The sequence below is a fragment of the Gorilla gorilla genome, chromosome 8, assembly GCF_029281585.2.
Source record: "Gorilla gorilla gorilla isolate KB3781 chromosome 8, NHGRI_mGorGor1-v2.1_pri, whole genome shotgun sequence".
Taxonomy (NCBI): Eukaryota; Metazoa; Chordata; class Mammalia; order Primates; family Hominidae; genus Gorilla; species Gorilla gorilla.
In genome coordinates this window covers 26,862,593-26,876,721 of record NC_073232.2, presented here as the reverse complement: position 1 = coordinate 26,876,721, position 14,129 = coordinate 26,862,593, and the positions used below count along the sequence as shown (strand labels likewise).

The following is a 14,129-nucleotide window of genomic DNA, read 5'->3' as shown; positions in this document are numbered from 1 at the left end:
ACTTTTAGTAGAGATGGGGTTTCACCATGTTGGCCAGGATGGTCTCGATATCTTGACCTCGTGAACTGCCCACCTCAGCCTCCCAAATTGCTGGGATTACAGGCATGAGCCACCACGCCTGGCCAGTTATCTTCTATTTATGGTGACTATATCAATTTTCTACTTTCTTCTAAAAAGAAGTTTTCTTTTAAAGTAAATTTAAGCAAAAAAAAAAAAAAAAAAAAAAAAAGGAGTACACTTAAAGAAAATGCTGAGGACTTAAGTCTCTAGTTGGATATGTAAGGAGCTTGGAAGTTGTCACTCCCAACCACAATGCAAGAAAATGGTGAGAAAAGCTGAACATCAACAACTTCTTTTAAATGCATTGGAAAATGGAGGTCACAAGAGAAACAGCTGCCCCCCAGATTGGAGAAACGGACTGATGGATATAGGGAATTAAGAACTGACCAGAGCAGAAGCCCAGGAGCAGAAAACGGGAACGAGTATTGAGGTAGGAGATACTAAATGTCATTGACACATTGCTGGAGGTTCAGTGTGGACAAGTTTGAAAATTAAAAACTGTTGGCAGAGGGGTGCATGGGGAGGCAGTCCTAGAGAGATTGCAGAGTTTTGTGAGTTTTCCTTCCATGAGTCCTACCAGATTCTTACAGTGCAGACTGGAGAAAAATTTCCTCTTGCTTCCAACAGGAGAGGTGGGAAAAGAGCCATTTTAAAATACGACAGAGCATTCATTCTGTTCTTAATAAGACCAGCACTCAAGAGCAACAAGTTTACCAGTGCCTAACTAACTGCGGTTTCACCACACGTTAACTAACCTAGGAGAAAAGAAATACTCAACTCCAGCCTCTGTAGCTTTCCTGTCTCACCCAAAAGGAAAAAGCAACAAAACAAAACTGAGAAGCACTTTTGAAGGTCACAGCACAGATTCCCTAAAAGTCAGAGTCCCCATCATAGGACTACGAAATACTTCCCCTCCCCAATATCTTACCACCATATCCTTGGGGCTCCCGTATGATAACAGGCAGATACAGCCGAAGAACTGTGCCTCTCTGACATTATTTCAGAAGTCTTTAGGAGAACCCAAAGACAACAGGAGAGACAGAAACAAGGACACCAGAGATTTTAACCTCTGACACCTAAAGTGACAGCAAACAGCAAACACAGACTAATTCGTAGCTAAGTAAACATAAAACCTCACACTGAATGTCTATTTACCTCTGTTCCCTTTATCCACTACATCAGCAGTTCCCAACCTTTTTGGCACCAGGGACCAGTTTCATGGAAGACAAACTTTCCACAGACTGGGGTGTAGGGTGGTTTCGAGAAGATTTAAGCACATTACGCTTATTGTGCACTTTATTGCTGTTATTATTACACTGTAATATGTAATAAAATAATGAGCGCCGGGCGCAGTGGCTCACGCCTGTAATCCCAGCACTTCGGGAGGCCGAGGCGGGCAGATCACGAGGTCAGGAGGTCGAGAGCATCCTGCCTAACACAGTGAAACCCCGCCTCTAGTAAAAATACAAAAAATTAGCCGGGAGTGGTGGCGGGCGCCTGTAGTCCCAGCTACTCGGGAGGCTGAGGCAGGAGAATGGCGTGAACCCGGGAGGCAGTGCTTGTAGTGAGCCGAGATCGCGCCACTGCACTCCAGCCTGGGCAACAGAGTGAGACTCCATCTCAAAAATAAATAAATAAATAAATAAATAAATAAATAAATAAATAAATAAAACTAGTGATACAACTCACCATCACGCAGAATCAATGGGAGCCCTGAGCTTGTTTTCCTGCAACTAGATGGTCCCATCTGGGGGTAATGGGAGACGGGGACAGATCATCAGACATTAAATTCTCGTAAGGAGCGTGCAACCTAGATCTCGCGCATGCACAGTTCACAGTAGGGTTCACGTTTCTATGAGAATCTAATGCCACTGCTGATCTGACAGGAGGCGGAGCTCAGGCAGTGATGCGAGTGACGAGGAACGGCTGTAAATATAGATGAAGCTTCGCTCACTCGCCTGCCGCCCGCCTCCTGCTGTGAGGCTCAGTTCCTAACAGGCCATGGATTGGTACCCATCTGCGGCCCACGGGTTGCAGACCCCTGCACTGTAATATATACCCAGCTTTCAACATAAAAACATAAGACACACTAAAAGATTTTTTAAAAACACACACACAGTTTGAAGCGAAGAGCAAGCATAATAAGCAGACTCAGATATGACAAAGATAGTGGAATTATCAAAAATTTAAACAACTATGAATAATATGCTAAGGGCTCTAATGTAAAAAGTGGACAACAAGCAAGACTGGGTAGGTAACGTAAGCAGAGAGATGAAAATGCTAAGAAAGGATCAAAAGGAAATTCTAGAAATCAAAAACACCTTAAGAGAAATGAAGACTATCTCTGATAGGCTCACTGGGTGTGGCCAAGGAAACAAGAGAAAGGAACAGAAGAAGTATAATTTGAAGCAATGATGACTTAGAATTTCCCAAAATTAATGACTGACAGCAAATCACAGATCCAGGAAGCTCAGAGAACATCAGACAGGATAAATACTAAGATACAACATCTAAACACATCATACTCAAACTGCAGAAAATCAAAGATGAAGAGAAAATCTTGAAAGAAGCCAGATGAAAAAAAAATCTTATCTATAAAGAAGCAGGAATAGTAATTACATTGGATTTCTTTTCAGAAACCATGCAAGCAAGAAGAGAGTGGAATGCAATATTTAAAGTGCTGAAAGAAAAAACCCACCAACCTAGAATTCTGTCTCCAGTGAAATTATCCTTAAGAAGTGAAAAGAAAACAAAGGCTTTCTCAGACAAACAAACATTGAGAAAATTTGTTGCCTGTAAACTTAGCTTGAAAGAAATGTTAAAAGGAAAAAAGAAGGAAAATTATATATGTCAGAAACTCAGGTCTATATAGATAAATGAAAAGCATTAGAGAAGGAATAAATGAAAGAAAATTAGAATTTTTCATTTTCCTTATTCTGAATTCACCTAACAGATACCAGTTTGTTCAAACAACTATAGTTGTTGTTAAACAACTATGAATAATATACTAAGGACTCTAATGTAAAAAGTGGACAGCAATGTATTTGGTGATAATGTATTTGGTGATAATAGCTTATGGATAAATGAAATGAATTATAGCAATGTTACACGGGAGAGGAGGAAGAAATAGGAGATGCTTTCTTATGTGCTATTTGAAAAAGGACTTGGATTAGTTGTAAATGTATACTGCAAACTCAAGAGCAACCACTAAAGAAAGTTTGTTTCTGTTTTTGTTTTAGGCCAAGAGTGGTGGCTCATGCCTGTAATCCCAATACTTTGGGAGGCCAAGGTAGGAGGATTGCCTGAGCCCAAGAGTTCAAGACCAGCCTGGGTAACACAGAAAGACCCCATCTTTATTTGTAATAAAAATAAAAAAGAAAAGAAAAAAGCTTTCTTAAAGTATAATTGGTATGCTAGGAGTGGAGAACAAATAAAATCATACAAAATATTGAAGTAAAACAAGAGAAGGCAAAAAAGAGTGGAAGACAAAAAAATGAAATACAGAATAAAAACAGAAAACAATAGCAAATATGATAGATGTTAACCCAGCTACATCAACAATCATTTTAAATGTTAATGGTCTAACTACACAAATTAATAGACAAAGACTCAGGTATTGGTATAAGAAATTCACTTTAAATATAAAGATACACATAAGTTAAAAGTGGAGAAAAATGGAGAAAGATACGCTACACTAACACTAATCAAAAGAAAGCTAGACGAGCTATATTAATTTCAGACAGAGCAGACTATAGGGCAAGGAAAGTTACCAGAGGTAAAGAGGAACATTACATAATGATCTAGCGGACAATTCTCCACCAAGACATAACAGTCTCTACTGTGTATGTGGCTAACAATAGAGCACCAACATATGTAAAGTGAGAACTGATAGAACTGCAAAGATAAATAGATAAATCCATGATTAGAACTGGAGACTTCAATACTCTTCTATCAAAAATAGACAGATCCAGCAGGCAAAAAATCAGTAAGAACATAGTTAAACTGGACAGCACCAACAATCAACCAGAACTCATTGACATCTGTAAACTACTTCATCCAATAATAGTAGAATATACATTCTTCTCAAGAGCACATGAAACATTCACCAAGACAGACCATATTCCGAGCCATAAAACATGCCTTAACAAATTTAAAAGAATAGAAAACACATGAACTGTTCTCTAAGACCACAATGGAATTAAACTAGAAATCAGTAACAGTTGGAAAACTCCAAAATACCTAGAAATTAAAGAAAATGTTAAGTCAATAATAATACACTAATAGTGACACACAAAGACAACCAAAAAAAGGTGACTGCAGTTTTTCTGAATGAAAGTACTTAAGAGACATGTCACTGTGAAGTCAGCACATCTGTAACCCATCCCTTGAGCTACAGTGAATCACAGCTTACACTCCTGCCGCAGACATCTTGTCAACCTGCAGTGTCTTCATCCCATGTGCTGCAACTATCAGGCAACCTGAAACTTATATTTCAAAAGTTCTCCACTCACCCTATTTCCTTTCTTAACTATTTTTACCCACCCCCCCATTATCCTGGCTCAGAGTCTCTGATCCAGAAAACCTGTTACAATCCAAGCATATTTCCACCACAAAACACATATTAAAAGTTCTCTCCCATTCTCTTTTTCTAACTATATTTAATCCTCGCCATTTTAAAGTCCTGAAATTGTTTTTAAAAAATTATTGCTGGGAGCGGTGGCTCACGCCTGAAATCCCAGCACTTTGGGAGGCCAAGGCAGGTGTATCACGAGGTCAGGAGTTCGAGACCAGTCTGGCCAACATAGTGAAACCCCGTCTCTACTAACAGTACAAAAAAATTAGCCAGGTGTGGTGGTGAGCACCTGTAATCCCAGCTATTTATGAGGCTGGGGCAGGAGAATCATGTGAACCCGGGAGGTGGAAGTTGCAGTGAGCCGAGATCGCGCCATTGCACTCCAGCCGGGCGACAGTGTGAGACTCCATCTCAAAAAAATAAAATAAAATAAAAAGCATTATGTGTATTTTTATTCCATTTTTGTGAAATATAAACTTTATCTGTTTATATGCACTATGAAAATGTCTGGGAGAAAAAATCAACAAAAAATGAGCAGTGTTGCTTTTCTGAATTGGTGAGATTATAGATTTTGTTTGTTGGTTTGTTTTTATTGTTTCTGCCTTTATGTTCTAGAAACAACAAAAATATGTGCAATAATGAATGTTTTTGATTTACAAGAAATTCACCTGTCATCCATTAAATCTTTCTAAGCTAATGCTGTCTCGCTCCACTCTACTTTCACTTCTTCAGTAAGTCTTTCAGCCCTCATTGGTGTCATGAGAATGAAAGAATTTCTCCACAGAAAATTATTTACCCATAGCCAGTTTTTTTTTTTTTTTCTTTTTTTTTTTTGAGGCGGAGTCTCCCTCTGCAGCCCAGGCTGGAGTGCAGTGGCGCGATCTCGGCTCACTACAAGCTCCGCCTCCGGGGTTCACGCCATTCTCCTCCCTCAGCCTCCCGAGCAGCTGGGATGACAGGCGCCCACCACCACGCCCGGCCAATTTTTTTTGCATTTTTAGTAGAGACGGGGTTTCTCCCTGTTAGCCAGGATGATCTCGATCTGCTGACCACCAGTTATTTTTTATCTAGAGTAAAAGCAATTTTATTAGAGAAGTAAAGAAACAAAAGAATGGCTACTTCACAGACACAGCAACCCTATGGGCTGCTGTCTGGCTCTATCACCAGAATGTATTCACCCGGCAAATAGCTACCAAATTATTAATGGTCATAAAAATGCCATTTTGAATAGGTCATTTTTCCACTGCTTTTTTTGTTGTTGTTGCTTATTCGACAAAGTTCAGACTCCATCACAGGGCATCTACATTTCTCTAAATTCTATTTCCCACCTTTTGAAGCTTACTCCTACTTCTTTTTCTGGATAAAACTCCTGCTGTATTCAAAGCCATTTACTCCATTTGCCCAAACACATCATGTATCTCTTGCTTGAAGACTGCCCACCTTGACCATCTAACATGGCCTTTCTCAACCTTTTGCTAAGTTCCCCTAATTATGATGTTTTAAATTTCTTGAAACAAAAACCTGGATGGGCGTGGTGGCTCATGCCTGTAATCCCAGCACTTTGGGAAGCCAAGGCAGGTGGATCACTTGAGGTCAGGAGTTGGATACCACCCTGGCCAATATGGTAAAAGCTCATTTCTACTAAAAATGCAAAAATTAGTCAGGCATGGTGGTGGGCACCTGTAATCCCAGCTACTTGGGAGGCTGAGGCAGGAGAATCTTTGAACCTGGGAGGTGGAGATTGCAGTGAGCCGAGATCATGCCACTGCACTCCAGCCTGGGCAACAGGGTGGCAATAGGTTGAGAGACTGACAGAGTGAAAGAGGGAGAGGGAAAGGGACAGTGAAAGAGGGAGAGGGAGAGGGAGGGACGGAGGGAAAAAGGAAGGAAGGAAGGAAGGAAGGAAGGAAGGAAACACCCATAGTTGATTCTTTTTTATATTTCTTCCCTCCACCATGTCATGCAGACAGTGTCTAGCACATAGGACACCATAGATGTATGTCGACTGATTAAATCACCCCATCCCACAGTGAGTTTCTTTCCTCTTAGCTGCTACAGTGTTTATAGCTGATCCTGTCACTAGACATGTTCATTTCTTTCCTATCTTCCTTCTTATATAAGACTTGTGGTCTAGTTTAAGTGTACACACTTTTAAGGTAAAAACAAAATCTTCTATTTCTTCACACTTTTTATAATCCCTAACATGGTGTTGATGTTGATAAGTTGGCTGTTCAATTATTTAAGAATAAAAGTAGTAAAATAAAGTAGCAATCTGTCTTCCAGGTTAATGTACAAAAGCATCTGGCACATAATAAGCAGTCTACAAATATTAGCTTATGATCATGACCATGATCATGATGATGATGGATGATGATCATATGATCTTTAGAAGCAGTAGTAGCTTCCAGGCCTACACCCCAAATACTAAAACAGCTACAAGGAATAAGGGGAAGGTGATACAAAGAAAGTTGATAACTCTAGGTTGAAGTGTTTCTTTTGACTGCAAGTTAGGCTCAGAATGGAACTGGGTTTCCTGACCTCTCACTATTGCCACTTCCTCAAGCCAAAGATTTTTTAACTGAATTTATACTCCCTCTCTCAAAGTCAGCTCAGTCTGAAATCGGTAAAATCTGCAAGCATAGACCAGATCAAGGAGTATTCTGGTATATTCTTTCATGGAACAGTAATCAATAAGATGATAACCCTGTGCAAGCTGATGGTGTGTAGAGAGGTGACCTGAATCTGATATTTACATCTTCATAAGAAAGACTGCTTCTTCTTCCACCAGGGTAACCTTTCCCCCAGTTTGTGTAATGAACTCCTCGTCCATCCGTCCAAAGGAACGTGTGTTCTGAATTGACATCATTCAGCCCAGTCCAGGCACTGAAAGTGGAGTCCTTCATGTGATAGGTAAGAAATGCTGAAAGAAAATTTCATGATATAATTTTAAACTTTGAGGGTTAATACTCAAAATATGGAAAATATTAAAAATATATGAATTTCAAAATATTTAGCATGTGACTTGTGTCATTGTTACTTAAAAACACCTACCATGAACACACAAACATTCTAATATCAGCATTGTGTTGTCACTTGCGCTTTGGACTTTGAAAAGTTTCATACAATAAAAGTCTAGGTTTTATCTAGGCCATTGAAGACACTTGTGCAAGTTGCACCCTGCCCGAGGGCTCCATTCTGTGCGCCCCTATCTGGGTTGTGGCTGCCTACAACCACAACTTTTTCTAATTCATAAAAAGTCACTGTATGGATTAGCAGCTGTCCCGATTCTGTAAATAAGATAATCTGATTTATATAACAACTATGGGACAAAGGACTCTTAACCCAGACAGTTCTGAAAAAATAAAAACTGTCAAAACAAGAATCATTAGGCTGTTGATATGGTTTGGCTCTGTGTCCCCACCCAAATCTCACCTGGAATTGTAATAATTCCCATGTATTAAGGGTGGGACTAGGTGAAGGTAATTGAATCATGGGGGAGGTTTCTCCCATTCTGTTCTCGTGATAGCGAATGAGATGAGTTCTTACAAGAGCTGATGGTTTTATCTTTTAATGCTTTGCTTTGCACTTCTCTCTCCTGCCACCATGTGAAGAAGGACGTGTTTGCTTCCCCTTCCACCATGATTGTAAACTTCCTGAGGCCTCCCCAGCCATGTGGAAGTGTGAGTCAATCAAACCTCTTTCCTTTATAAATTACCCAGTCTCCGGCAGCTCTTAATAGTAGTGTGAGAACAGACTAACACAGCTATCAAATTATCAGTATCTCAGATTGCCAAACCAAAAGTTTCCCAATTGAGATTCCTCCTGGGGAGGTGGGGGAGAAATCCCTGAGATCAGTTGCCCATATACTCAGTGTGCTTGGATCTAGGGGACCATCCTGATACTAAAATGCTCACATCAGGGGCTGGGGATGGTGGCTGGTGCTTATAATCCTAGTGCTTTCGGAGGCAGAGACAGCAACATTGCTTTAGGCCAGGAGTTCAAGATCAGCCTGGGCAACATGGCGACACCCTGTCTCTACAAAGAAATACAAAAATTAACAAAGCATCGGTGGCATGCCTGTAGTCCCAGCTTCTCAAAAGGCTGAGGCAGGAGGATTACTTGAGCCCAGGAGGTCGAGGCTGCAGACAGCCATGGTTGTGCCACTGCACTTGAGCCTGTGCAACAGAGGGAGACCCCATCTCTGCACAAATCAATTAGTAATAAAGTGCTCACATCACTGGATGAGACTATAGAATATGGCTTCTTGCTTATCAATTCTGTGGCCAAGAGGATGGTGGCAAACATCCAAGAGACATAAAAGGTTGAATTGTACATGTGCCCCTCCCCTTCCCTCAGCGTACCTCCAGGCCTCCCATGGCAGCTGCCATCTGGGGCCAACACCACTACCTGAGTCATTAACTCCTAGACCGACAAGTACCTACTCTACTGAACAACACTTTGCAAACATTTACACTTAAACACATCTGCGAACATAAATAGGAAATAGAATGACTAAGCATCGAGGGTTACTTATAGAAAATGCTAAATAGAAATCTGCAGAGATGTAATTATCTGTGTATTCATGAACAAACAATTTCATAAAATTTCAAGAAATTCCATTGCTATATGCTTACTCTTTCTGCAGAGTAGAAGAGGCAGCTACCGTCTCAGAGACTTCTGTTTTTCTCAATTAAGGATTTAAAAAAAAAAAAACTCTTCCAACGTTTTTCAGAAAAGAAAAAGAGCATGAGTACAGCTAGATATGGTGGCTCACACCTGTAATCTCAACAATTTGGGAGGCCAAGGTGGGAGGATCACTTCAGGTCAGAAGTTTTAAGCCAGCCTGGGCAACATAGCAAGACCCTCTCTCTACAAAAAAATTTAAAAATTAGTCAGGTATGATGGTGCACACCTGTAGTCCCAGCTACTTGGGAGGCTAAGACATGAGGATTACTTGAGTCCAGGAGTTGGAGGCTGCAGCAAGCTATAATCACATCAATGCTCTCCAGCCTGGGTGATGAAGTGAGACCCTATCTCTAAAAAGAAAAGAGCATGGGTAGATATTTGTTTTGGTTTTATTTTGTTTTCCAAATAAGATCATAACTTTTGCCTCATCCCCAGCTTGAAATGAAACATGGAAAAGCTCTACCTGCCAAGATTCAGCACTTTTTTTCTGCCAACAACCACAATAAGAATTCAACTACGTGTGCCTCTTTTGCCAGGAATAATGTTATTTTATCTGCAAATTGTTTCCTTCTGCACATCTCTATTATCCAGTTTCAATTTCATTTTGCCAGGAATCAGCACTTTGTGGTTAAGAGGGGAAATCAATTATTGTGTTTCTCTGCTGGGTAGCTAAGCCCAAAATGGGGTAGGCCAGTTGGAGAAATGTGAATGTTATGTTCTTGTACTGTGTGCTTTGGTTTGACCCTTTTCTTTCAGTGCCTGACAAATTGCTCAACTTGTCAAACGTTCTCAGTGAAAGTTTGGTTGGGATTTATTGTACAGTGTGTTCTCAGAGAGCACATGGTGGCATTCACAAAGCCAAATAAACTTTTGAGAGAGCACCCTACATGTTTCTAGTGCCTTTCTTATTTCCTATGTTTTTCTTCTATTTTCTTTCTCGTATCATTTTTGAAATAAATGATTCTAGAAGTCAAAGAATCTCAGAACCAAAAGAGAGCTTACAGAACATTCAGTCCATATGTCTCCTACCATGACCTTATAAAGTTATATATACAACAGACAACTGTTGAGCATCTTCTATACTACATACCAGCCAACATACAGGATGCTCTAGCATCCATTTGAATATCTTCCAGTGTAAGCATTTTCACAGCCCTTTAGGAATTTCAACTTCCTCGAGAAGCAGTCTATCCAATCAGTTCTGTAACAATGGCCCCCTAATTTTGAGCCTAAATCTATTTCCCTGTGACCGTCACTCATTGGTTCCAGGTCTTCTATCTGAGGCGACACAGGGTGATCCTTCAAAGACCACATCCTCTCTTTCCCAAGCTGTATAACTTGAGGGTCTTTCAACCCTGACTCACTTGCAGTGATTTCGAAACCCTTCATCAGTTTAGTCTTAATCTCCTGCAGTTAGTCAACACCCTCCTCAAAGGGCAAGTCACAATTTAACCTAATACCTATTTCAGTGGATGCCTCCACAGAAAGATCATGCAGAAATGGTGGGTACCTTTCTTTTGATGACAACATCATGAATTTTACCATCTGCTCTATGGATATGGTGAATATCCTCCTTCATAGTTCTGGCTTATTTTCATGTTTTATCAAAAAATATTTCAAAGCCAGGTATGGTGACTCACACCTGTAATCCTAACACTTTGGGAGGCTGAGGTGGGAGTTTAAGACCAGCCTGGGCAACATAGTGAGACTCTATCTCTACCAAAAAAAAAAAAAAAAACTTTAAAAAATATTAGCTGAGCATTGTGGCCCAGGCTTGCCCTAGCTACTCAGGAAGCTGAGGCAAGAGGATTGCTTGAGCTTAGGAGTTCGAGGCTGCAGTGAGTTATAATCCTGGGCAACAGAGTAAGACCTTGTTACAAAAAAAAAAAAAAATCAAAATTTGTTCAAAGTTCAGATTTAAAATATCAACTTTGCTGCATTACAAGTTCTATGATCAAGTGACTAGAAAAGCAATAAATAGCAAAGCAGCAATTTTTCATCTTATTCTAGAAGTACTCTTCTTTGACTCTTTGGGAGCAAGCTGATTTGGTAGAAAGCTGGACAAACCTAGGTTTGACTCCCAGCTCTACTGCTTAACAGGCAAGCTCCTTCACTCAAAGCTGTCTATGCACCATTTCTCCACTCACAAAATGGGGTCATAATACCTGCTTCTTAGAGTTGTGATGACTTTATATAAAATAAACAGCTTAATATGTGCTATAATTGAATAAAATAGTTTTCAATAAGCATTTGATCTTTTCCACTTTTTTAGCTTTTACACTGGAAAACCAAAAAGTCAGTTACTGTCAGCAATATTTTACCATTTTGCAGTCAAAATTCCATATTTAAATGCACAAGTAATTGCAAAATGGCCTGCCTACCTTGCTCTTTTTCATTTTGTATGGAGACCAGATTCCCTCCAAAGCCTATACAAGCTTTTCGTGCCTCTTGCCAATTTTTTCTTTCTTCTTCCATAAATCCAAAGATTTTGAAACACTGGGATGGAAGAGGGGCAGAAAAAAAAAGAAAAACCGCAGGGGTTAACTAAAGATGATCAACTTTGCTCTACAAAAAGCAAAATTATTCATGAAGATTATAGCTAAATCAGAATTTTCTCACCACCAACTGGAGATTTAAAAAATTGTTAGCTTTATGAGCCACTCACTTTCTTTGCAAAGTTTTATTCTCCCTTGGGAGAAAAGATACATCCATGTGGATAATATCTCAAGTATGCTCTCAATTTCCATAGTTTGTCACGCGAATTTTCACCTATTCTTGCCAAAAATTTTCTAAAGTAATGAGGCTAGCAAAAGTTAACTTTGAGCTGAAAGATTTGCATCACTCTCCATACTGATCAGTGCCAAGATTGCAACTAATTTTCCTAGTACCTTGTTGCTGTAGAAATTCCAACCTTCCTTGCACCCTGATGGGACCAAGGGTGTGGTAGGCATAACTGTGGTAGCATTGACACTACTGTTATGTCGCTGGCAAATGAAGGCATTTGGATAGCCACAGTTAATGTCATTCCAAAACCCTGGCAAAGAGAAAAATAGTTAAATTAGATTCATATGTTTATGTTTTAAAACATTATTTTAAAAAATATATTTCTATTTTACAAGAATTCTCAAAACTTACTTAGACTATAATCAAACTTTATTTTTATATGTGACTAGAGGTATCCATGCAATATCCTTTTGCTGTTTTACTTAAACTAATAATAGCTCCACTTTATAGAGAGCATCCTATGAACCAAACATGTACATGATGTTGCAGATATATTACCTAAATGGTAGTAGCTAATAATAATAATAATCTAACAATAGCAAACTTTGTATACACCGAGCATCTACATAGTATTTTAGATGTATGATTTCATTTTATCTTCTCAACAATTGATAGATTGTGTCATTATTCCCATTTTGCAGAATAATAAGGAGCCAGAGAGAAATAAAGGAGGTAGATCAACAAATTCTGGATAAGTTTTTTCAAATCAGAACATGAAAAAATAGTTCCTAATTTGGGAAGAAGTGAGAAGATTAACTATGTCATTTACTAGTGTAAATGTTAAGCATCTATTCTCGTTACAAGTTGAACTGTTAGGCTGCCAAAATTAGAATTCTCCTCTATTCTCTCTTCTTATCTTGCCTGATGTAAGCACACAACTTGCTACTTTTAGTCTAGGGATGTGGCAAATGACACGCCACGCCACAAAGCAAATTCAACATGCATGACTTGCCTACCTGAATTTGAATACATGGTCACACAGTTTTCATCCTCATTTGCAAAATTGGGTTCACCTGTGGCCCAAGACACGTAATCCACTTTGCTTCCATCCATCCAACTGGAAAAGAAAATTCAGGCATTTTGAAACAATCCAATCATTAGACTAATTGGATACAGGCCAGGAGCAGTGGCTCACGCCTGTAATCCCAGCACTATGGGAGGCCAAGGCGAGTGGATCACCTGAGGCCAGGAGTTCGAGTCTAGCCTGACCAACACGGGGAAACTCCGTCTCTACTAAAAATTAAAATTAAAAAAACAATTAGCCAGGCATGGTTGTGGGCTCCTGTAATCCCAGCCACTCAGGAGGCTGAGGCAGGAGGATCGCTTGAACTGGGAGGCGGAGGCTGCAGTGAGCCAAGATCGCACCACTGCACTCCAGCCTAGGCTACAAGAGCAAAACCCCATCTCATAAAAAAGAATATTTGGCTACAGCCTACTGGCGGGACAGGACAAGTCAACCCAGAAGAGGGAGACCTCCAGAGAGTGGCAGGAAAACCCCCAATGCCTGAGTATTTGGTGTGTCCTATGCATCATGCTCCGCAGCAGCAACCCTGATACCATGTCCAGGCTCCCTTCTTTTCCCTCCCAGGAAGAAACCACCTTTAGTCGCAAAGTGGAGACCCTGATTACTCTGGAAGTGAGCCGGAGACAAAAATCCTCCCATCGTACTCCCCGGGCATGATTCCCACAAAACCAAACCACCCATGGAGAGACAGAGTGTATAGAATTTCTCATTAGACTCATTCTCTGATTCTCGTGTTTACTCTAGTTTCTTGTAATGTAGGTGGGCTAAACTTATGTCTATAAATTATAGAAATTCAGAGACTGTGAGAGCCAGAAGGGGACCAGCCATGAGATCATGAAATTTGACCTTTTCACTTTAGAAATGATAAAATGACGTTCCTTGTCCAAAGCAAGATCCAACATTTTTACTCTTTAAAAATAATGACCCTGTGGGGTATGGTGGTGCGTGTCTGTCATCCCAGCTACTTGGGAGGCTGAAGCGGAAGGATTGCTTGAACCCAGG

At 40.1% G+C, this 14,129-nt stretch overlaps 1 protein-coding gene across 1 annotated transcript in view; it reads right to left on the bottom strand.

The window, feature by feature from the left end:
* Positions 1–14,129, bottom strand: part of MRC1 (mannose receptor C-type 1) — a 102,324-nt gene that overhangs the window by 18,328 nt on the left and 69,867 nt on the right. The window contains exons 19-22 of the mRNA XM_031015656.3: positions 13,060–13,160; positions 12,208–12,353; positions 11,701–11,815; positions 7,387–7,553 (exon numbers count right to left, since the gene is read on the bottom strand). Coding sequence (XP_030871516.1) covers positions 7,387–7,553; positions 11,701–11,815; positions 12,208–12,353; positions 13,060–13,160 — 529 coding nt within the window. The remainder of the gene's footprint in view (positions 1–7,386; positions 7,554–11,700; positions 11,816–12,207; positions 12,354–13,059; positions 13,161–14,129) is intronic.